This window comes from Lynx rufus, unplaced genomic scaffold (assembly GCF_022079265.1).
Source record: "Lynx rufus isolate CCGP_SWC_20201006 ecotype Redwood Valley unplaced genomic scaffold, mLynRuf1.p SCAF_2, whole genome shotgun sequence".
NCBI classification, from domain to species: domain Eukaryota; kingdom Metazoa; phylum Chordata; class Mammalia; order Carnivora; family Felidae; genus Lynx; species Lynx rufus.
The window spans coordinates 38,968,048-38,992,966 of record NW_025814834.1 but is presented as its reverse complement, the minus strand read 5'-3'; the positions used below and the strand labels follow the sequence as shown (position 1 = coordinate 38,992,966).

At 39.8% G+C, this 24,919-nt stretch overlaps 1 protein-coding gene across 1 annotated transcript in view; it reads right to left on the bottom strand.

Annotated features, from left to right (window-relative positions):
• HECW2 (HECT, C2 and WW domain containing E3 ubiquitin protein ligase 2) overlaps positions 1-856 on the bottom strand; it is a 239,273-nt gene extending 238,417 nt beyond the window's left edge. Inside the window, exon 1 of the mRNA XM_047083672.1 lies at positions 565-856. Coding sequence (XP_046939628.1) covers positions 565-856 — 292 coding nt within the window. The remainder of the gene's footprint in view (positions 1-564) is intronic.
• Between the last annotated feature and the right edge of the window lie 24,063 nt (positions 857-24,919).

The following is a 24,919-nucleotide window of genomic DNA, read 5'->3' as shown; positions in this document are numbered from 1 at the left end:
AGCTAAATACAGCTGGGACATTTTTATGAAAACAAACAGCAACCTATTTCTAAGTCATTTATTAAGAGAATATAACACGTTCTTCACCTAACTGATCAAGCACACATCAGGAATTTTGATATAAAAAGACACCACAGACTGCAGGTTGTTCTTCATGGAATTCAATCTTTAGAAACTACAGAACATTTTCTCACATCAGTTATCTAAACCTAGACTTCTTTTCAGTCAGTTCAAAAATATAGGTAAAAGCTAATATCCGCCTCCTCCCCAAAATGGGACTACTGATCAAGGGCAATGTGAATTTTCTTTCTTTAAAAGAAAACACTGTAAAATCTGCAGGTTCTGGCATTTAATCAGGGTAGAAATGTAACCACAAATTCATATCAGCAAAGGTATTTATCATTTTTGACTCTGATTTTTCTGGGGAAAAAAATTCCCTCAATTTGCTGAGTTATTTGCATGTGGGTGATTTTTTTTTTTTCTAGGAAAAAATACAAACTAGGATACTGTCAGAGTAAAAACATATGCTCTACGTCACATGCAAGTCCATCTTATGTCACTCACCTATGTGATAAAGTCCAATCCAATCACTGGGGTCCACCTCCTCTTTAATGTCCCAGAAGATAATGAGGTTTTGGGCTTGCCCCAGCGTGTACTCGTACATGCTGGCAGTCAAGCTGGAGCGGCTCTCAGAGGTCACCAGGTCTGTGTCGCTGTTTGCCCTCTGTAGGGTCATGTTCTCTGGCATGGAGCTCTGGGCAGCGAGGCTCTGAAGGTTCTCTGGGCTCAATGTGTACCGCATCTGGGGATTTCGACGCCGCACAAAAAGCAGGTGCTCCCGAGCTGAGCTGGCCATCCTGAGGTTAGCTTCCTACAAAGCTGCAAGAGACAGACAAGCACAAAGCATTAGTGCTACAATGCGAGGGAATTAGGTTTAAGCCTCCCAGACGTAAAGCCCTAAAGAGTGTTTATGAAAGCCTGGCCATGCAATAATCTTCTGCTGTCAAAATAAAACCTATTATTCTACTTGTCAACTGATGATGTCAGAAACTACTTCTATAGTCTGAGGTCACATGATGGCAAAGGCCATCACGCACCTGTGGCCCTTGATTTCACAGGGCACAGCTTCCCCCTGGCAATTAAGGACAAGCAGATTTCCCTACCAGTCCCTTTAGGTTTATCCTCTCCTGGACACCCCACCTTCAGGAATGGTCCTCTTTTCCTTCACCCCCACCCCATATACTTATTTCTTGTGGAAATTAAATTTTAAAATAGCAAGACAGAAAATTGTGACACGTGCTAAACACAGTTGAAATCTACCACTGAGCACAGGTTAACCTGCTCAATTTCCTTCTCACAGGAATGTAACCCATCAGTGTTTATCAGGAACTTGCTCAAATGTCACCTCCTCTCTTAAACAGAATGGCCATCGTATTTAAGACCGCAACACCCCATCTCTTCCCCATCTCTCCTCTCTCGCTGTATTTTTCTCCATAGCAATTACCATAACCTGAGGTGCCACACAGTAGCATTTACTTATTTATTTGGTTATTGCATACTTCTCCCAACAAGAATGCAAGCTTGGGGAAATGACAGTCTCCTCAATAAGCGGTGCTGGGAAAACTGGACAGCCACACACAAAAGAATGAAGCTGGACCCTTATCTTACACAGTAGACAAAAACCAACTCAAAACAGATTAAGGATTTGAAAATAAACCCTGAAGGCATAAAACTCCTAGAAGAAAACATAGGGAGTAAGCATCTTGACATCAGTCTTGGCAATAATTTTTCTTGGATCTGACACCAAAAGCAAAGGCAACCAAAGCAAAAATAAACAACTGGGACTATATCAAACTAAAAAGTCTCTGAACAGCAAAAGAAACCAGGTCTGTTGAAGCTACACAGTCTTTAAAAGCAGGAACAGTGTATCAGTGGTGCTTATGTATGGTGCTTATGACATGGAGAAAGGATGGAGGTTGTCTGTATATTTCTTTAACAAACATTCACACAGTACTTAATCTTTCAAGTGATTCACAAACACATAGGTTATTTGTAAGACTTGTGTTTATAAATAAATAGCTGCACATGCTTAAACTTCACCCTGCCTCAATTATTAAATGGAGATGACTTTAAAGTACCATGAGAGATTGCTGTAAGGATTAGAAAAATTGTGTTAGTCAGAGAAAGACAAAAATCGTACGACTTCACTCATATGAGGACTTTAAGAGACAAAACAGATGAACATAAGGGAAGGGAAAACAAAAATAATATAAAAACAGGGAGGGGGACAAAACAGAAAAGACTCAAATATGGAGAACAAACTGAGGGTTACTGGAGGGGTGGTGGGAGGGAAGATGGGCTAAATGGGTAAGGGCATTAAGGAATCTACTCCTGAAATCATTGTTTCACTATATACTAATTTGGATGTAAATTTTTAAAAAATAAAAAATAAAATTTAAAAAAAAAAGAAAAGAAAAATCTTAAGTGAGGGGGGCCTGGGTGGCTCAGTCGGTTGAGAACCCGACTTCAGCTCAGGTCATGATTGCACAGTTCACAGGCGTGAACCCCGCAATGGGCTGTGTGCTGACAGTTCAGAGCCTGGAGCCTGCTTCAGATTATATGTCTCCCTTTCTCTCTGCTCCTCACCTGATCATGCTCTGCCTCTCAAAAATAAATAAGCATTAAAAAATATTTTTAAGAAAAATCATACATGAAAGTGTTCAGTAAAAAGCAACTACTGTTATTTTTAGTAACAATATAATTACTGAATTAATTAATGCACGATTTACTTTGGAGTAGCGCCAAGGGTTGGGAGACAGTTAAGAGAAATCAAATGCTGAAGACTACCTTTTTACACAGGAAAAATTACTCTAAATTCTTCCTCATGTTAGATGACCCCATGGAAAAAACAGTCCATTCTTCCCCTGCCTCCCTATTCAACATGGCTCCTGGCTCCCAGAAGCCAGAAATCAGCTACATATGGATACACAGCCCTTTGAGTTATAGCTTTTAACTCAACCATGTCTCTTAAATAATTGTTTCTACATTAAAAAAATAATAATTCCAATTTCCAAACAATCCACTTAGGAAAGAACTTTGAGAGCCCCGCACCCACAAGCCAGGAACTGAGAGGTGAGATTAGAAGAACCTCAGGCACAGAACAGAAAACAAGTCAGCTGGAACCTAAGAGTGATAAGCAGGAGTCATTGCAGGGTCTCGAGCACAAGAGTCAAAACATTAAATATAAGTATGAGAAACTTAATCTGAGAGCCTCTGCAGGGCTGGTTGTAAAAGGAGGGTAACAGAGGAGGTAAACCAGTCAGAAGCTGATTAAGTGAGGGTTAGGGTTAGAAACGGATTTTAGTAACACAGAAGGGAAATATATCAATTGGGAATATTTCAAAGAGCGAGCCCAAAGATGTGGCAACAGAATGAATACAGGGGATCAAAGTGGGGAAAAATCAGGACTAAATTCTGGATTTTCAGTCCAAGCAGCAATAAAATCCCAGAAACATTGATGGGGCTAAGAAAATCAATACGATCTTCGGTGAGTTGGAAGTAAATGCAATATACCCAAGTCACTATGTCCCAAAGACTCTTGTGAAGGTGGGTCGAGTTGCTGGTTATTATGAAGCCAGAGATAAAAATAAATATTCAAATGCAAGTTTCTGCTTAATAATAGCCTTATTGTTTGTTAATTAAAATCAACTAAAATCATCTCTAAAAGCCTTACTAGTCCAGGGTTTAAAAATCTCATTCAGGGGCGCCTGGGTGGCTCAGTCGGTTGAGCGGCCGACTTCGGCTCAGGTCATGATCTCGAGGTCCATGGGTTCAAGCCCCACATTGGGCTCTGTGCTGACAGTGCAGAGCCTGGAGCCTGTTTCGGATTCTGTGTCTCCCTCTCTCTGACCCTCCCCCATTCATGCTCTGTCTCTCTCTGTCTCAAAAATAAATTTAAAAAAAGTTAAGAATAAATTTTAAAAAAATAAAAAAGCCTCATTCAGATTTTACTTTGCATAACTTAGATCAATGGAAAAGAAAAAAAATTAGAATAGGGAATGCCCGGGGGCTAAGTCGGTTGAGGATCCAACTCTTGATTCGGCTCAGGTCATGATCCCAGGGTCGTGGGATCAAGCATTGGGTTCGCATGGAGCTTGCTTAAGATTCTCTCTCTCCCTCTCTCTCTGCCCCTCCCCCACTCACACACAAGTGGGTGCACTCTCTCTCTAAAATAAAATAAAATGAAATAAAATAAAATAAAATAAAATGCTCAGATTACGATGAGGGACAATAGTCCAAGCCTGTATTAGAAAATTTCATTTCTCCCCTATAGGAAAAGAAAAGTATATTTTAGAGTTCATGTTTCAACAGTAAATAAGATCAAACATCATGCAAAAATTGTCAAGGCTGCATGAAAATGAAAAACAACAAACCACTCTAAATATTATAGATACAATTTTCCTTTATAACTACCTTATTCAAAGCACTATTCCCACATGGGCAAATTAGCTACTGAAATGACAGTGAATGGCTACTTTATATTTTTTCCTACTGAAATCTAAGAAGTCTTGACTTGCTTCTTGGTTTCACACCTATGCCTTATGCAATAAGAAAGACAAATTTTCTTCAGATAAGTATCCATGGTGTTCTGAAAAGCTTTACAGATAAAGCCAATGGAAGGGAAACTGATTAGTACCCACCATACTTATTACACAGAAAGCTGGTCCTTGGAAGCTCCTTAGACAATCCCTCCTAGATAAAGCCAATGGAAGGGAAACTGATTAGTACCCACCATATTTATTACACAGAAAGCTGGTCCTTGGAAGCTCCTTAGACAATCCCTCCCTTGAGGAGCGCTGCTGCAGCTCTAGGTCCCATTCCCAAAGGACACAATGTAATATGATGAAGCACTCCTTAAGCCCCGCCCCCTTCGATTTATGATGAGGTCTGCACTATGCTGCTCTCTCGGATAACGGACATCTGCTTAAACAACAGCTAAAAACAAAATCACTTTTCTTCCAGAGGTCAACAGAGATGTAATTACCAAGCAAATTGCAAAACACCTTAGTATATGACTTCATGTCCAAAAGCAGCAGATTTTGTGCAGAAGACACAGACAGTAGCAGACGACAAATACATTAAGCAAGCGTCTTTATTTAAAATATTTTTGCTCAAGAAACTGGAGGTGAATGTCAATTTACTGAATTTCACCTGAAGGGTAAGTACTGACAACATTCCATGTCTAACTAGAAATGCACCCTAGGATTTTAACTTCCTAGACTGTATACTGATAAACAAAGCTATAACAACCTTGTTTAACCATTCAAATTCCAAAAAACAAAAACAAAAACACATAAACACACACACACACACACACACACACACCCCTACTCAACTATACTATGCTTTAAACTCCGTGTGTGTTTTACTATATAAATGAGGGAAACAAAGGGCAAAAAAGATGTCAAGAGACACTAAAGAAAATATAATTAGCTTGCAATAAGATGTGAGAAACCTAGGAAGAGAAATCAGCCACCCATCAGACCCGCCAGGCCAGCTGACACAGGAAATGAAGAAAGTCATCACCAAATTCCCAACTACAGATCTCTCCCAGTGGATTTCCACCATACCTGCTGCTAAAAGAAAGCAATCATAGTCATCACTCAGTGTTTATCCTACATAATCATAACCCCAATACTCAGCTTACTCAGCAAGAATGTTCTAGTAAGGTGATTAATACCAGAAAATCCCTGCTACAACACTTGTCAGTAAGTGCTCCCAGGACTCCAGGGCATTTGACAGAGAGCCTTGGCTGACTCAAGCTGCCTGCCTCTCACTTCCTCTTCTCAGGGGGAGAAGTATCAGAAAATGCAATTTACCCTCCAGGCTCCTGCTCTTTAGAAAAAGCCTGTCCTTCTCACAGTTTCACCAAATAATATGTTAGGATCCACAACATAAAAATAGTCCACATGTCAGTCTGGAAAAGGAATGTACACAAATGGGAAGAAATCATTTTAAGTTCCAAAACCTTTTAATTTTTAAAATTTTTTAATGTTTATTTATTTTTGAGAGAGAGCATGAGTGGGAGAGGGCAGAGAGAGAGGGAGACACAGAATCTGAAGCAGGCTCCAGGCTCTGAGCTGTCAGCACAGAGCCTGACGTGGGGCTCGAACTCACGGACCGTGAGATAATGACCTGAGCCGAAGTCAAACACTTAACCGACCAAGCCACCCAGACGCCCCCCAAAAAGCTTTTAATCTTTTTTTTTTTCAACGTTTATTTATTTTTGGGACAGAGAGAGACAGAGCATGAACGGGGAAGGGGCAGAGAGAGAGGGAGACACAGAATCGGAAACAGGCTCCAGGCTCTGAGCCATCAGCCCAGAGCCTGACGCGGGGCTCGAACTCACGGACCGCGAGATCATGACCTGGCTGAAGTCGGACGGTTAACCGACTGCGCCACCCAGGCGCCCCAAAAAGCTTTTAATCTTAAAGACTGAGTCCAACAGTGCATTCAAGATGTTGTTTTAACCTTCAATTGCTGAATATACGAGATAAGAGAAAATCATTACGATTTGGTTCAACTCTTTGGAGTTCCTTAAATTCAATAAGGTTTTTAATTCAACTACTAAATTTTCCTTTGTAGGTGTGAATAGATAATTCCCAAAAGGAAAAAGTTAAATAATTGATAATTACATATCAAAAAACAAATATTTTAAATATGAGATGTAATTTTTTATCCATTAAAATGTCCAGTTTGAAAACTAACATAGGGGCGCCTAGGTGACTCAGTCGGTTAAGCGTCCGACTTCAGCTCAGCTCACGATTGCACGGTTCGTGAGTTTCAGCTCTGCATTGGGTTCTGTACTGACAGCTCAGAGCCTGGAGCCTGCTTCAGATTCTGTGTCTCCTACTCTCTGACCCTCCCCTGTTCGTGCTCCGTCTCTGTCTGTCTGTCTGTCTGTCTCTCTATCTCAAAAATAAATAAATCTTTTAAAAAAATTATTTTTAAAAAAGAAAACTAACAGTACTCAGACGTGCAGGTGCAGTGAGACGTCTCACAAAGCTTGCGGGCACCCTGGGAGAACGAAAGGCATCCAGACCAAAAGTGAAGGCAGCTTCCTCAGAAAAAGGGGAATGGTTGTAACTAGAAGAAGAGGAAACGAATGCTGGACAAAAATAAAGGAGAAAGAAAAATGAAAGTAGCAAAATATGAGCACCCAAATGACAGACCCTTACATATGTAACGAGAGAAGAATATAGGATCGGATAGCAAGTATGGGAAGAAGAAAGGCAACAACTTTACTCATGTACCTCAAAAGTTGATTGTAGATTGTAACGAGTCCCTTACTGGAATGATATTCAATTGGCATGGATATCAACTTTTTATTTTTTTAAGTTTATTTATTTAGAGAGAGAGCACGCACGCAAGAGCACACACGCACCAGTGGGGTAGGGGCAGAGAGGGAGGGTGGGAGAAAATCCCAAGCAGGCTCCGCACTGCCCAAAATGGGGCTCGATCTCACGAACTGTGAGATCATGACCTGAGGCAAAACCAAGAGTCAGACGCTTAACTGTCTGAGCCACCCAGGTGCCCCTGATTTTTTAAAACACTAATCTATATTTTTAAAATTCTATTAAATTAAGACGAGTAAAACTTCAAGAGTCGTTTTCTTTTTTTAATTTTATTTTTTTTAACGTTTATTTATTGTTGAGACAGAGAGAGACAGAGCATGAACAGGGGAGTAGCAGAGAGAGAGGGAGACACAGAATCTGAAACAGGCTCCAGGCTCTGAGCTGTCAGCACAGAGCCCGATGCGGGGCTTGAACTCACAGACCATGAGATCATGGCCTGAGCTGAAGTCGGATGCTTAACTGACCAAGCCACCCAGGCGTCCCTCAAGAGTCATTTTCAAACATTATGCCAAATTAGAAAAAATGGCAATCAAAACTTCATGTATTTTCAATGCCTTTTTAAAATGCCAACCTATTTTTCAGTAAATACACATGAAGTTCTACGGTCTAAATATTTCTTTAAAAAAAGAAAAAAGCCTTTGCTTGTATATCAAGCACTTTTGGTGGTTTGCTTATCTGTTGACAAATATCGATGGTTTGAATGCAGGAAGTGGAATCAATTCATTTTAAAGTCATCTCTTTTGAAAGATATTAAACTTCTACTCCCTGAACATCCCTAGGGCGAAAGATGTCTTTTTTTTTCGCATGGAATACACCTCAAAACATCATCTTTAGCTGAAGCTGCAGATAATTACCAATTGTTGGTAAGTGGAATTCAGATATTAAACATTCTGCATCACTTTGTGGTGGCTGGAACACATTTTCGTGGGAAAGTTTTCCTTGCAAAGCAAACCGCAAAACATAAGCTTCTAGTTACTGATTGTCCAAAGCTGCTAGAAAAGACAATCGACTGTATTCCATAAAACACCCAGAGGTCATAACTAGAAACACTAGTAATGGCTGCAGGTACTCTGCACTCCACAGAGCACATTTTTTAAGGCTTAATGCCTCTCTCTTTCCATTCCCACCAGCACAGCAGGACTAAGCCAAGTTTGTGTCAGATCCTATCCAGACAGTCACTTCTCAGCAGGCCTCTCTGACTCTGGTGTTTTCTGCCACCCTGCAGCACTCCTTCAATGACAGCACTCCTGATCAAGGAACATAATTACAGGTCCAGGATGGAAGCAAACAAAGGGGCAGGGGTGGGACCAAGTCTGCGCAGGGAGAGCAGGGCAGGGCTCTCACAGGGAGTGACGTTTAGGCTGATAAAGCTGAAACCTGAAGGGTGGATTTCTTTATACTTCCTCTTTTTTTTCTAATATAATTTATTGTCAAATTGGCTAACATACAGTGTGTAAAGTGTGCTCTTGGTTTTTGGGGTAGATTCCTGTGGTTCATCGCTTACGTACCACACCCAGTGTGCATCCCAACAAGTGCCCTCCTCAATGCCCATCACCCGTTTTGCCCTGTCCCCCACCCCCCCCATCCACCCTCAGTTTGTTCTCTGTATTTGTCTCTTATGGTTTGCCTCCCTCCCTCTCTGTGTCTATTTTTTTCCCCTTCCCTTCCCTCATGGTCTTCTGTTTCTTTATACTTCCCTAAATAAACGCATGAAAAAGTCGCATACAGACTTTCTCCCTGAGAACTCATCTATTCTGCTAAGCATGAAATCGCTCAGCATTCTTGGCAGTGTCCACGCCATTCTCTCCACCTACTGCACCCACCCACGTTCAAGGCCTGGAGACCACCCTTCTTGAAGAAAACCCAGCCAGAAGGCAACTCTCCTACTATTGAATCCCAGGGGCCTTTTTTTTCTTTTAGAGAGAGCATGAACAGGGTAGAGGAGCAGAGGGAGAGACAGAATCTTAAGCAGCCTTCACACTCAGTGCACAGCCGGATGCAGGGCTCTATCCCCCAACCCTGGGAGATCATGACCTGAGCAGAAACCAAGAGTCAGATGCTCAACCGGCTGAGCCACCCAGGCGCCCCTCCCACAGCCTTTTTACATTCCTATCCTCTGTACCTCACAACGCCTCAGAGTCTGAGCATGAAGATTCAGGTCTTCCTCTGCCAGACTATAAACTCTCCGAGGACAATTTCTATTTCTCTGCATGTTATATCCTCAGCAAAATAGTAAGTGTTCAGTAAATGTTTTTCAAATAAATGAGTGGATGTAGTTAACTGCCACTAATGAGGAAAGAAGAATTTGAAAGGACCAAATCAACAGTAGGAGCACACGTGGACTTTTCTTTAGAATTTAGCCAGGCATTCAAAAAAGGATTTATTAAGTCAAGTGCCTACTCTATGCTGAAAAGTACAAGATAAGGTCATGCTATCCAATGGAAAGAAATAAAAACCAATCAACCTACATGAAAGAAATAGAGAACAACTCCCTCCTATATTATAAGGTGTAAGTGCAGAAGTCAGTAAGAATTCACTGCAGAGACTGCAGTGTTTAAGAAAAACCTAATGAGAAAAATTGAGCTGAACTTTGAAAGATATGAACAGGCCATGGAAATGTGGAGTGAATTCTAAGTCAAAGAAAGAATCCAATTCAAAAATGGGAAGATAGGAATTAGCTTTCAGTGGCTTCAGTCTGATCCAAACCACTATCATCTGTCCTCTGAATAAATAATCATCTCCTTTGGGCACCTGGATTGGCTCAGTCGGTTGAGCATCCGACTCTTGATTTTGGCTCAGGTATGATCTCACGGTTCATGGGTTCAAGCCCCTCATTAGGCTCTTCACTGCCTGCTTGGGATTCTCTGTCTCCCTCTCTCTCTCTCCCCTCCCCTGCTCACTTGCTGTCTTTCTCAAAATAAATAAGTAAACCTTAAAAACAAAACAAAACAAAACAAAACAAAAACCCATCTCGTTCATTGCTCCTATCCTCGATTTCTCGCTGTCTATTCTCGAAACATCAACCAGAATGATTTTTTTCAAATGGAAGTCAGATCATTTGCTCTCTACCCAAAACCCTCCAAGGGCCCCCATTTCACTTAGAATAAAAGCCAAAACCCATATAATGGTCTACGAGGACACATCATCTGGTCCTCTCTGACTTCATCTACCACCGTGGCCACCCATGCTCATGCTATCCTAGTCCCACTGCAGCTCCTGGAAGGTACCAACTATACTCAACCACAGGGCCTTTGCATCTACTGTTTCCTTTACCACAGAAGCTCTTCTCTTCAATATCCACATGGCTCATTTTGCTACCCCTTCACATTTTTACCAAATGCCACCCTCTCAGTAGGACCTTCCCAGACCACTCCATGTAAAATTTCAATTGCCTCAGCACTACACTTTCCCTGCTTTACTTTTCCTCCATAGCACTTTCACATCCTAATATCCAGTATAAATTATTAATATCTCTCCAGTGTCTAGCGTCTCTCCCCACTACAATGTATGCTTCATGAAGAGTTGGAAATGACAGACAGATGTCACCTCTAAGTTGGCAAATATATTTAGACCTTTTTTTCACCAGAGTACCAAGAACAACGTCCATTCAATGACATGATCAACTGTTGTTTTTAACTTTCCAGGTGATACGCCACCACACTAAGTTTTCTAATGGAAGCAATTTCACTGGCACCTGAAATAGTTGTGGGCACAAGCTGCAAACATACAGGTTGAATTTCAAAGTCTGAGATTACCAACTGATGCTTCCTGTTATCACCGAGGTTAACAAAAGCACCTCAGAAAGAAAAAGGGAAATGAGATATAATCAAACAACAAGGAATAATCATGTTAGAGAGGGGAGTCACATGTAAGTCATAAATACAGAGTGCTAAACTGACCTGATTGTTCATACCAGCAACCTCCCGCGCCTGCTATGTGTGAGGCATTGTTCTAGCTCCAGGGAAACACAGGCGAAACAGACTCTATTCTCAAGGAACATAAAGTCTTAAGACTAGAAAAAAGAACTAATTTAAAATAATAATTAATGAACCACCCAACGTCCAAGTTCCCAGTGGTTTGCAGAATCATCTGGAAGAACCAACAAATTTAATGAACATCAAGGTGCAGCATATGGAGAAGGAAACCGTTCTGCTCAGCATTATGATCCTGAGCAAGGATTAATCTTGATTAATCTCGATTCAAGTATTAGGATAGAAAATGTTTGAAACCTTTCCCAAAAGATCTACCTACATTTTCACGGTACTACTGTTTTCAAATTCTTTTGACAAAAAAAAAAATGATCTTTTTACCTAGGTATTCATTATCCAGCTCCACTCTATTAAGGAGCCGAGGAAGAAAGCAAAACAGTTCACAAAACAATGAGCTGAAGACTCTTTAAATTCATCCCCATTCAACTACTTCTTCCCTGCAATGACAGAGTTGATCCCTGCCAATCACATCTGTCAGTCAGTCACTCACGGAGCCTCAGATGTTCCAAGAATAAACTGACTGAAAAGAGAAACTGCATGAACTAGTGAGAGATTCAGGAATTCATAAAAGTCAATGAAAGAGATTTTGAATAACTTCTTGAAGCACATGCAAAACCACTGATTAAAAAGGGTCTGGCGAAGTTAGAAGAGTTGACAAGTGAAGGCGGAAAAAATTAAGAGCAATTTGAATGTCACAGGATTAAACACAGGCTGTGGGAAAGTCGACAGAGCCCTGGCAGTTTTTGTAGTAAGACTTTCACAGTTGTGGTAAGAAACACACATATTACATTGTGCTATCATACAATTTCCTTGGAAAAATTAACTCCCCTCAACTTAAAAAATGTCAACGCTTTCGTTTGTTCTTTTTTCCTTCTAATAATTAGGCCATATTTGTGACTAAATCTAAATTTTGTTGTATGCAAGATAAACTGATACCCATAATTTGAACTTTTCCTTGTCCAGATCAAACCTTTTTCCCCCTATTTACTACAAAACTTGGCTTCCCATTATGAACAGATTCACTTTATTTTTTTTTCTTATATTTATTTTTGAGAGAGAGCAGGGGAGGGACAGAGAGAGGGAGAGATTGAATCCCAAGCAGGCTCCACACTGACAGCACAGAGCCTGACACAGGGCTTAAACCCACGAACCGTGAGATGGTGACCTGAGCCAAAATCAAGAGTCAGACGCTTAACCGACTGAGCCACCCAGACGCCCCTGAACAGATTCACTTTAAAAGGCCTGCTTTTCTGACACCTCCTGTGTACCCTCTGCCCCCACCCTCAACCCCATGTTATCTCCACAGCTACCCTATGATGGAGCTGTAATTCTAGATTTGATTTCCAGATGAGAGCACCAAGTGAGTGGGTGACACAGCTGAGATCCACACTTAGGTCCTTAAAGCCTGCTTCTCTGACCATATATCACAGCTCCCTATAGCTTCTATACCTAGGCCACATCATGTGGTACCTAGGGTTACCCACAAAATTGGGGGGTGGGAAGATAAAATTATCTATTTACAGGGTTTAAAGTCAGTGTCCTAAAGGCAGGTGCCAAACAGCCTCCCACTGCCAAAACAGAGCTTCTGAGTTACCAGAAATGCCTTGCCTTCTCCCCAGCCTTCTGGTTCTCATTTTTGGTCCATCTACTGTAAGCTTTGCAGGCAGAGAAAGTCTTTATTTATTTGTTTGTTTGTTTGTTATGAGCCACAGATTTATTATAAGTTGATAAGTAGCAATTTCCCTCCCTCAAGACATTCTCCATGGGCTCTGACAACTTTTTAATGTGCAGGTGTATGTAACAGAGATCTGAAAGAGTGGCTTTGCCAATGCGGGCAACCCTTCCAGTGCAGGACTCAGGTAAGTCCCATCCTTTGTCTTTCTCTTCTGACCCATCCATTTTTTTAAAGAATAATGAATATCTACTTAGAGGGTTCCTTGCATAAGGAGTTGCCCTACAAAACATGGTATTAGCCAGAGAGACGCAAGGAAGAGAGATAAGAAAAATACTGGGGGGGGGGGTAGGGAGAGAGGGCAGGGGAGAAGGGGGGGGTTAGAGATTAAAATACACAAACTTCCAATTATAAGATGAACAAGTTCTTGTGATCTAATGGCGATTATAGTTAATAATACTGTATTATATGCTTAACGGTTGCTAAGAGTGTAGATCTTAAATGTTTTCAGCACAAGAAGAAATTGAAATTGGGGCTCCTGGGTGGCTCAGTCGGTTAAGCGTCCGACTTCGGCTCAGGTCATGATCTCACAGTCTGTGAGTTCGAGCCCCGCATCGGGTTCTGTGTTGACCGCTCGGAGCCTGGAGCCTGTTTCAGATTCTGTGTCTCCCTCTCTCTCTCTGACCCTCCCCCATTCATGCTCTGTCTCTCTCTGTCTCAAAAATAAATAAAGGTTAAAAAAAAAAAGAAAAAAAAAGAAAAAAAAGAAGAAATTGAAATTATGTGATGTGATCGAGATGTTAGCTAACACTACAGGAGTAATCACTGTGCAATATATGTGTATCAACTCACCACGTTTTACCCCTTAAACTTACACAATGTTGTATGTCAGTTATCTCTCAGTAAAGCTAGGGCTGGGGAAAAGACCAAAGGAAAAAGACTGTGGGTGTCAAGTATGGAAAGCATTTTTTTTCTGGAAGATTAGGGTTAGGAAGAAAATGGGAGAAGCAGCTACCAGGAATATGAAATCCAAGAGAACATGTTAAACTACCATTTTCTAGACCCCAACCCAAATCTACTAATCCTAACACCTGTGAGGCAGGGCTCAGACATCAGATTTTTAATATATTCCCATTAACGTTGATAAATGCTGAAATTTGAAAATTGCTAAGAAATCACCAGTTAGTATCTCTATATAGTCCCATGTTAGCCCAAATAACTTAGATACCATTGTCCCAAGTACATCCAAGTTTATTAAACTAAATTTAAAAGAACCAAAAGTCAACCAAGAGACTTCAGTCTTCGGAAAATTTTTTGGATTCTATTTTCCATAAAATTTAGACTGACATAATTATTTACACTTAATAACAATTTAAATAACACAAGGCTTTATGTATCCCCATCCTTATTCCACACACAAAAAAATACATGACATGTTGCCACAGGACATTCAATAAGCTGAAAAGAAGCAAGCCAAAACAGCAAGGGAAAGCAAGCCAAGGAGTAAAGTTTATACCTAGGACTTGTGCCATTCAGCACTGCTCAGATACTAGAAATAGGTCATTAATTTGTCTCTGAACTTTCTAGCATCCCACAGACTCCTTAGTCTTCATGGTACTATGAAGTTATTATTCTGCATTCTTCTATCTACAGGAAGTATGACAGTGCTGTTATATTACCATTTTCATGACATCTCATTGGCTTAACAAAAATAGCTCCAATTCAGGCACATTCGCACATAGCTCTACAATGGTCTACAATGTGTTATCCACTATAAGACTTACCAGCCACGTGTGGCTATAGGGCATCTGAAATAGGGCTAGTCCAAATTGAGATATGCTGTAAATATAAAATACACACCAGATTTTAAAAACTTAGTACCCCCCCAAAGTAAAATATCTCATTAATAAGTTTTTATATTGATTACATATTGAAATGATAGTATTTTAGGTATATTGGGTTAAATTACATAGATCTAAAACAAATCTCACCTGTTCTTTTTACCTTTCTCAGGGTGGCTCCTAAAAACATTAACATGAATGGTTCGCATTATACTTCTACTGGAATGGTACTGGTCTAGTAGCTGTACTCCAGTTTAACTCAAGAATAAAATTTAGACTTAAATTTTATAGCTTAGAGCAATAACTAGACTTCATATCTCTAAGCAAGTCTTGGTGAATATAACTTCTTACAAATGAGTTTTCCGTAAGTTCAAGATAATGTCCACTAACAGAAATCTGACCTTGAATATTAGACACAAGTGACTAGGGGCAAAGCCTCTGGGAAGGGTCTCATTCTTTTACAAATATGAAGGAAGCTGACCAGTACATGTGCCCACACAAAAGGCCACTCCTCTCTTGCATGGAGGTAGGATCACTTCTGGGCAAGATCTTCCCCAGAAAACAATTCTGGGCCCTGTCTATGCATAGCCAAATGAGTGACTGATCCCAAAGCTCTAAGGAAAAAACATGGGCCCCATGTTTTCATGGGCCTGGTATATTTTCAGAGCAGAGCTTATCAGTGGGCCACTGTCCAGTGAGATAATCCTATAATTTCAGCAAATCAATCCCAAGACTAAGCCTCATCCACAAGGACCATTGAGAATTCATGATGAAACTGTGGCCTCCAATGAAAACTAGTTTATTTTCTGGTAAATCTGCTTTTAATGGTAATTAGTTATGTTCTAAGTAATATGTTTAGGGAACTCAGCAAGACCTGTATATGTATTCACTCTGCCTTCAAAACCATGTAACCAAATTAACCCACTCATACAAGAGAGAAAGGGGTAGGCTCTATTCTTTTTTAAGAAAACAGACTTTTATGAATTGAAAGCATCTAATCACCGAGGGTTTGGGGTTCCCTGCAAAAAACTAGTTGTAATTCTTCTTTTACATCATAGAAGTTTAGGGTCCCTGACTGGAGTGATGCTAAAATTTGCCAGGCAATTACTTCTAAAGAGGACTTTGAAAGAATCTTGCCAACTAAATTAGTTTTAAGCACATGTGCTCAAAGTGTAAATAAAAAAGAAACTGTCCAAAGTGTTTCAGTACCAGCCAAGTCTAAACCCAGGGTAGGGGTGTGCAACAAAGCATAAGCTTTGGGAGATTTTTTAGATCAAACTAAGATTGAAGAAGAAAGGAACATTCTAATCAGGATCTGCATATATAATCATGAAACAAAAATCTGACCTGACAAAAGATTCCTGATTATTAATGATATTTGTTGATTTTAAATGCAGCTTTAAAATGTCATCTGCTCTAATGTTCACTGATAGCTTATATCTAGTTACTCTGAGTTCTATTTTTATGTAAATTAGGTTATGGAAAAATCAGGTTTAAATAAGGAAGCTCAAGCCAACAAGGGTGGCTCTGCAGTTTAGAGTGCTTGCAAAGCTCACGAGCCCCACCTAATGACGGCACACCCAGGACTCTGGAGTAGTTTGGGTGCAGGAATACATAACTGGAAGTTGAAACTTCAGAAACAAAATTGTGACATGGCTCACATTCAGAAAGCATGAAACCAACGATCAAACTTACCAACCTAATTGTATCACAGGAGAAAGGAGTTGAGGGAATAAGAAAAATAAATACTTTTTAGGGTTTTCTTCCAACGATAAAGATAACATATACCATCATAAAATTTCAAAACAGATGTGAAAAGATAAAGAAGGAGGTAAATATCATCCATAATGCCACCACTCAGAGATGCCAGCCCACTGCAGTCTGGTCTATAAATGCATGCATTGCTATTTAAACGTATAAATAGGGGCGCCTGGGTGGCGCAGTCGGTTAAGCGTCCGACTTCAGCCAGGTCACGATCTCACGGTCCGTGGGTTCGAGCCCCGCGTCGGGCTCTGGGCTGATGGCTCAGAGCCTGGAGCCTGTTTCCGATTCTGTGTCTCCCTCTCTCTGCCCCTCCCCCGTTCATGCTCTGTCTCTCTCTGTCCCAAAAATAAATAAACGTGGAAAAAAAAAATTAAAAAAAAAAATAAAAATAAATAAATAAACGTATAAATAAGATGAGATCATACTACAGAGTACAGACTGTTTTGTAACCTACTCTTTTTCATGCAAAATGTAATGGGGGCATTATTATTAATAAACATAGCACCACGCCGTCCTTTTAAAATAGTCACATGGCATTCCATGGTGTGACATCACATAATTTAAACAATGTCCTCAAGATGGTCATGTAATTATTGCTATAAATCACATTGTAAACATATCCTCATACATTCACTATTGCACATTTGCCTGATTATTTCCTTAGGATAATTCTTAGAAGTGGAGTTGCCGGGTCATAAGGTGTTGACAAGTGTTACCAGAGTGCCACTTAGAAAGAAGTTGAAGTGAATATTCCCCATACGTGCAGTATAGGGAAGGCAGCTACTTCATTCTTGATACCTTCACCAACACTGAATGTTATCAATCTCTGGAGGCAGGTTAACGGCTAAGGAAACAGGTTCTAGAGCTAGAATTCTATAGCTTGGTTCAAAGCCTAGGTATGCTATGGACTAGCTCTTGGGAAAGTTAGTCAACATTTCTGTAGATTTCTGTAAAACAGGGATTGTATCATTATACCTACCACAGAGGTTACTTTTTTTTTTTAATGTTTATTTATTTTTGAGACAGAGAGAGACAGAGCATGAACAGGGGAGGGTCAGAGAGAGAGGGAGACACAGAACCCGAAGCAGGCTCCAGGCTCTGAGCTGTCAGCACAGAGCTCAATGCGGGGCTCAAACTCACAGACTGTGAGATCATGACCTGGGCCGGAGTCGGATGCTTAACCGACTGAGCCACCCAGGTGCCCCCCACAGAGGTTACTTTTAAGGATTAAATGAGTTACTACAACACCTGATACACAGTAAGTACTCAATAAAAATTTGCTCTTATTATATTCAATAGTACCCATCTGGGAGGTAAAAACAAATTTCACTTTTGTTTAATTTGTATTTACTCAATTCTTACTGGGATTAAACATAGGCCACCTTATTTAATTTTTATAAGTGATTTTACTTTCCTTGGCCTAACTTTTTTTAAGTAGTCAACCATACCATTTACAAATATCTGTACATTCCTGATTTATTTTTCCAGGATAATTGCACGGGTTAGAATTTCTAAAACAAAGGTGAAAATATTAGTGGTCACAAATATCTTTATCTCATTCATGATTTTATAGTAATAGAAGCTTTTTAAAGTATTTCAAAATTCAAAATTAGAAAATGTGATAGCAACTTTTTCTACACATTTTCTTACAAAGTACTCTTTAAATATAAATTCTGCATTGTTTCTAAATTGTGGCATTCTTCTGGGGAAAAGTCTTTTTTTACATTTTAACCTGAAATGAGCTTTATTAATTAAATTCGCACATACTTTCAGTAAAGAACACAGTATACTTAACACTAAGAATGTAAAGTAAAAAATAAAAATTATTATATTACTTGATTTGTGAAGCAAAAGAAATTTGAAAGACAATAATGTAGTTTGTCTAATGATCCAAAATCAATTATTTTTGTTAAAGAAATAAATCTGATAAATAACACAAAAAGTTTGAACCACCATTTGCAGCCAGAAATATAAAGCCCTTTAATTTTAAACAGCTACAATTTGATCTAGTATTTTTACTCCTTGTGTTTTCATCCAAAAACAGCATATAAATTTCCAAAGAATGACTCCATTTCTCACAATTCACCCTCCCTTACTTGTACCCTCTGAAAAGGAGCCTGTATTATTTCTAGATATAAAAGCCCTCGGTACATATTAAGGTCCTAGTTGCTAATCCCCAAAATGAGGGATACTCAAGTCACAGAACAGTTAGCTTGTTTTTTAAAAATTAAACAACAGAAAAGACAACGGTGCTAAAACCCTATAATAGGGGCGCCTGGGTGGCGCAGTCGGTTAAGCGTCCGACTTCAGCCAGGTCACGATCTCGCGGTCCGTGAGTTCGAGCCCCGCGTCGGGCTCTGGGCTGATGGCTCAGAGCCTGATGGCTCAGAGCCTGGAGCCTGTTTCCGATTCTGTGTCTCCCTCTCTCTCTGCCCCTCCCCCGTTCATGCTCTGTCTCTCTCTGTCCCAAAAATAAATAAATGTTGAAAAAAAAAATTTTTAAAAAAAAACAAAAACCCTATAATAAATCAAATATTCTGGAAGATCTTCCCTAAGTCCTAACAAATACATAAGCCTGCTTGCTGACTGCCTGGGGTCTATAACCCTAGAGACTAAATTGTAAGGTAGAATAATAACATATTAACTGAGCATTTGAAATGTGCTAGACCCTAGGTTATGATCTTGTGCTGCCCACATCATCTCCTATCACCCATTTTACCTTCCCCCAACAAGGAAAATATTGCCACCCCACTGGCTGCACATTGCCTTTGCCACACAGAGTCTTCCAAAAGCACTCTATAAACAGATTGCAAATGGTTCTTTGGGAGTCATTACTGACCAGCTGCCTCTGAAGAAAAGCAGGAGAAATTTCAGGGCTCCAGGCGTTGCAGACATAGTTTGAACTTGGGCTGGTGAAAGACTGATCACTTGAGATCACAACAATCAGCAAATAAGAGTAACCATATCCCAGCATGCGGGAGAAGTAAAATGACACTTAAGTATGACCAGATGGCCTTCCCATTTACCCTTCGGGGACACTTTCCTTGAAGAAGACTGAGCGTGGCTAAGAAGCTCTGGATTTATTTTTCCACAGAATGTAAAATAAGGGGAGTTTACCAGGCAAAACACACTAATCCAACAAAACTAGCCCTTGGAGTAGTTACAGCACTTTTCACTAAAAATATACTTCAAATTTTAATTTTCCTGATTCTTTAATATACCAATACATATAAAATATGTATGGACTACTCATTTGGAAGAGCCAAAAGATTTCTAAATAATAGGTGTATTGGTTATATAAACTTATACTCATTATTCATATTCCTATAAAAAGCTCCAAGCAGGGGCGCCTGGGTGGCTCAGTCGGTTAAGCGTCCGACTTCGGCTCAGGTCACGATCTCACGGTCCGTGAGTTCGAGCCCCGCGTCGGGCTCTGTGCTGACAGCGCAGAGCCTGGAGCCTGTTTCGGATTCTATGTCTCCCTCTCTCTCTGACCCTCCCCATTCATGCTCTGTCTCTCTCTGTCTCAAAAATAAATAAACGTTAAAAAAAAAAAAAATCCAAGCAAAGAAGAAATACACAAATAAAGCCTAAGAAATAGAAATCATCTGAAAGAGCACCAATAGTGCCTAATGCAGAGATACAGTATGGAATCAAGAAATGAAATTTTAAATGTTGAACAGCTGACATGCTTGGTAAGACACTAGATACATCAGTCTCTACTCTGATTTCATAAAGCCTTGATCATGTCAAGTTCCAAGTATTGACCATTGCTTCATTTTTACCCAGAATTTTACAACTAGAAGGTCTCCCAGAGAGAATCTAGTCCAATTCTTTAATTTTTCAGTGATAACGCCAACTGACTTTCTAGTTGTATGATTTCTCGTTGCAAGGTCACAGAGTTTGTAATAAACAGACTTAGAATTATGGCCCAGATTTCTCAACTACATGCTTCACTACACGGTATCTTCCCTCCCAACTATGTTTCACGTAAAGTCATCTTGTAGAGTTGTTCAATGTATGCACATATAAAAAATCTTTTGAAAGACTTTCTTCTTAAAAAATTTATACTTTTTAAGAATGTGGATATCTATCTACAGAATAATACATTCTCCAAACCGGGTCAGAGAATTGAGAAATGGTATCAATTGATTATCTCAACTTATTCACACAACATTGTCCTATTCCTGACACTTCTATTAACTATTGACCGTACTCTCACATATTTCAATAAAATATGTGGTGTCTGATCCAAAGAATCAAAAAGGGTAGTGCCCATAATTCTTTAAATCCACCACAGTGGTATACACTGGGAGCTGTTTCTCTTTCCTCTGCCCTCTACCAGTTCCATTATATTATACACTTGAGTCAACCCAGTCTCTGACACTGAAAGATCTTGTAAGGCTGGCAGTCTCTGCCTTGACCTATTACATGCCACCAATGGGCAAAAATGTGTGACTTGGCATTGCTAGGTGATGAAACAAATGATACAAGACTCTAAAAAGCTCCAGAGCAAAAACTATAAAACCAGGTGATAAAGATAACAAGAATGTGAACACACTGACCCGCTAAGTACTAGGTATTATTAAGTACTAGGTATTCATTAAGCATTTATTTTATGTCCAGAACCATGTTAGGTGCTGCAGAATATAGACAAAAAGGAAAGACATGTTCCTAGAAGCTTGCAGTCCAGTTGGGGAGACAACATCACAAAAACAACAAATAGCATGGGACTACAAAAATTAAATGTTAAATTATGTACAAAAGTGACAGAAAATTATAGTTCATTGGAAATGAAATGCAAAATAAATTGGCCCCAAGGAAGAACAGAATTAGAAAGACAAGACATTTTCATAGACTGGATTCTACTCAACCCACCACATTTTTCTTCAGTGCAAATTCTATTACATGATTCAAGTGACAGTGGCATTTCTGGATCCATTAATAGTGTTTTCCAGATGGCCATTTCCTTGTTTTGCCTTAATCAGGTCTTAGCTGAATAGAATCTTAAAACTTAATGTAATCACTACTTCCCAGAAATACAACCAAAACATGTTCCTTTTTATTAATAGGTCTTCCATTAAGGCCATTTATGTACAAAGCAGACAGTTTTGAATTTTTAGTAAATGATAAACTCGTAAATCTCTGAATCAACTCCTAACCACCACACCACCACCAAAACAGACAAACAAACAAAAGGAAGAAAGAAACAAAAAACAACAAACACTGAACAAAGTGAAATGATCTTTCATCATCATGCTTAACAATCCTCAGTACTGATGGACAGAAATCAGGTCAAAACAACTGTACTCTTTCATTTCAACATTAGAAATGTATACTCTAAGGAGATCCAGTGGCGAGCAAACAGAAAGACTAGAAAATAAAATGTAAGAGAAAACCTGAAGAGAGTGGCCTAAGACAATAAACAAACAGGTGAAGCTCCAGCTGAGGGCAACCAGCTCTCACCGGCTCACTGTCCCCTGTTCCAAGGAGAATTCCCAACGAGACCGAGATACCCCCATCACACCAGTGGCCAAAGAAATCGCAAATTCTCCCGTTCCCCACTGGTACTAATAATGCCAGGGTTTCTGAGTACTGATAGAAGTTTGTTGCTAAGTAGCAATTAGCCATGGGGATCTGTAATAACCCAATTCTGTCTTCACTCATGATCACCAGTGATACACCAATAGCCCTGTGGGTGTAGAAGGGGTGTCTCACCTTTTTCACGAGATTAGAATAAAAGAAAAGCAGCAGTAGTTACTGTAACAGACGTTCATTCTATCAGTGGCGATCGTTAGTGTGGGTTACTGAGAGATGAGTTCTCTAAAAAAGACGAGAGAGGCCTTAGTGCCTCAAATATTTGGGAATAGATTGAAACAGATCCAAGGCAGATTTTCACCATGCAGGTCAGACTGCGCACCACCACCATCCCCACACACCACACTACCACTCTGAGAATATAAAAATGCAACTACCAAGTGGAAACTGGGGCGCCTGGGTGGCTCAGTCAGTTAAGCATTAGACTCTTGGTTTCGGCTCAGGTCATAATCTTGCGGTTTGTGAGACCGAGCCCCCTAACAGGCTCCGTGCTGTAGGTGTGGGATTCGCTCTCTCCCTCTCTCTCTCTGCCCCTCTCCCTGCATGCTCGCTCTCTCCCTCTCTCTCTCTCTCTCTCTCTCTGCCCCTCTCCCTGCATGCTCTCTCTCTCTCAAAAAAAAAAAAAAGACAAAAAAAAAGTGGAGATTTTAATAGAAATGAAAGTTCAAAACTATGGGGCTATGCTTCAGAACAGTAATATAGACTGGTATCTGCATTATAACAGTAGCCATTGCAGAAAGATAGCTAATATTTTTATTAGTGCTTTAAACTTGATCATATAGTATTTTAAATTATAAAGGGAAACAATTTCCAAGCTGATTCGAGTCAGGTCCTTTTATCTTACTTTTAATCCATATCCAAGTTTTTTGGGGGCAGTCTCTTCTACCAGCACTTTGGAAGAGGAATACTGTAAAACTGCGACCCACTTTGGGGGCCCTCACCAGCCCTATTGCTTCCAATTTCATTTTGGATCTTTCGACATGAACATTAAGAAAATGGCACCCAAGAAAGCATATGTTGCCACATTATCACCAGCTGTTATTTATTGCCTTATCTAACTCCCCTTCAGGGCCTTTAAACATTACCCAGAATTCTCACCTGAAAACCTGCAAATGTTATGTAGGAAAGAAAGAATTTAATGTAGATGCAGAGTCAAACAGTATTGGCAGGAGTTAGAATTACAACTTAAGTATCATCGGGGTCTTTGTTGTTTTGTTCTGTTTTACTAACCATGAAGCCTCCACCAAAATTAAGTAGACTCTGTTTCCTTAAGAGATATGAAATGACAAGTTTTTGATGGCTAAATTCAGACATTCAATCCTCTTTCCATTACAAAACTACCAAGCAGTCAAGAAAGGGAAAAAGTCAAAGAAAAACCTGAAGTATAATTCGAAGGATTTTACAAACAGGAGGCAAACACTGAGCCTGTGATCATCTCATTGGCTATGCTCAAATCCGTAAGAATTCAAGGAGGGCAAAAGGTAAGTGTCCTAACAGGGTTTTTTAATATGTATGGTAGGACAGAGGAAGATAAACCTCCAAAGAGGATAAGATTACAAGTCTGTACAACATTTGCTTAACCAGGAGAATGGTAATGCAGGTATTTGCCTGTAATCCTAACACCCTCTATATACACTTCAATGGAGGACGAAAAACTCAAAAGATAGCTTTAGGAGTCAGTGTGTTTTCTTTCTTACTAACAAATTAAAGTATTTGGCAGTAATTTTTTCAAGCAGATGGACTGGAATATTTTGGGAAATGCTAAGGGGCCGATTTTCTATTGCTTTTTAGAATCTCAAGTTATAAAATAAGATTTTGGCTAAGCTAATCTTCCAAATTCAGCAGTGTTTATTAAAGGCAACAGCCTTTAACTTTCTTATCTAGATTATCTGTGAAGCAATAGTTAGCTTTAATTAGGAAATCAAATTCAAATAATCAAAATAATGCTGGATTCAGTGTCTTTAGTCCTCGCAAATAAGAACAGATTTAAAAATAATCATGTGGGGGCACCTGAGTGGCTCAGTCAGTTAAGCATCGAACTTTGGCTCAGGTCATGATCTTTCCGTTTGTGAGTTCAAGCCCCATGTCAGGCTCTGTACTGACAGCCCAGAACCTGGAGCCTGCTTCAGATCTGTGTCTCCCTCTCTCTCTGCCCCTCCCCCACTCACGCTCTGTCTCTTTCTCTCTCAAAAATAAACATCAAAAAAATAAAAAATAATCATGTGCCCAGGACAATATGGACCCAACTTTTACCATCCTTTCTAATGTGCTCTTAAATCCATCCTTTCTTCTACTGCTTTTAAAGCTAATTTTACTTTAAGGAACCTGCCTTATCTTTCACTTAGTCTGTGATAAAGATTAGTACGTTTTCTCTACAAATACCTGTACTTACATTAAGCTCAAATGAACTCCTTTCCTAACTGTACCAGGCCAATCCCTGGCCATCCTGGTTGACCACTGATCCAAGCAGACATTATGTAAAAAAAGCTGTGCAGTTTCTTGTTTTACATTACTTTTATAGTGCATTGTGCAATTCCACTGGATGTACAAAGAAATCATTCCTCTTTCTTGCCTCTTTCCTTAGATCAATCGTCTGGCCAATATTTACCGAACATCTGCTATGCACTTAGTCTTGCAAAG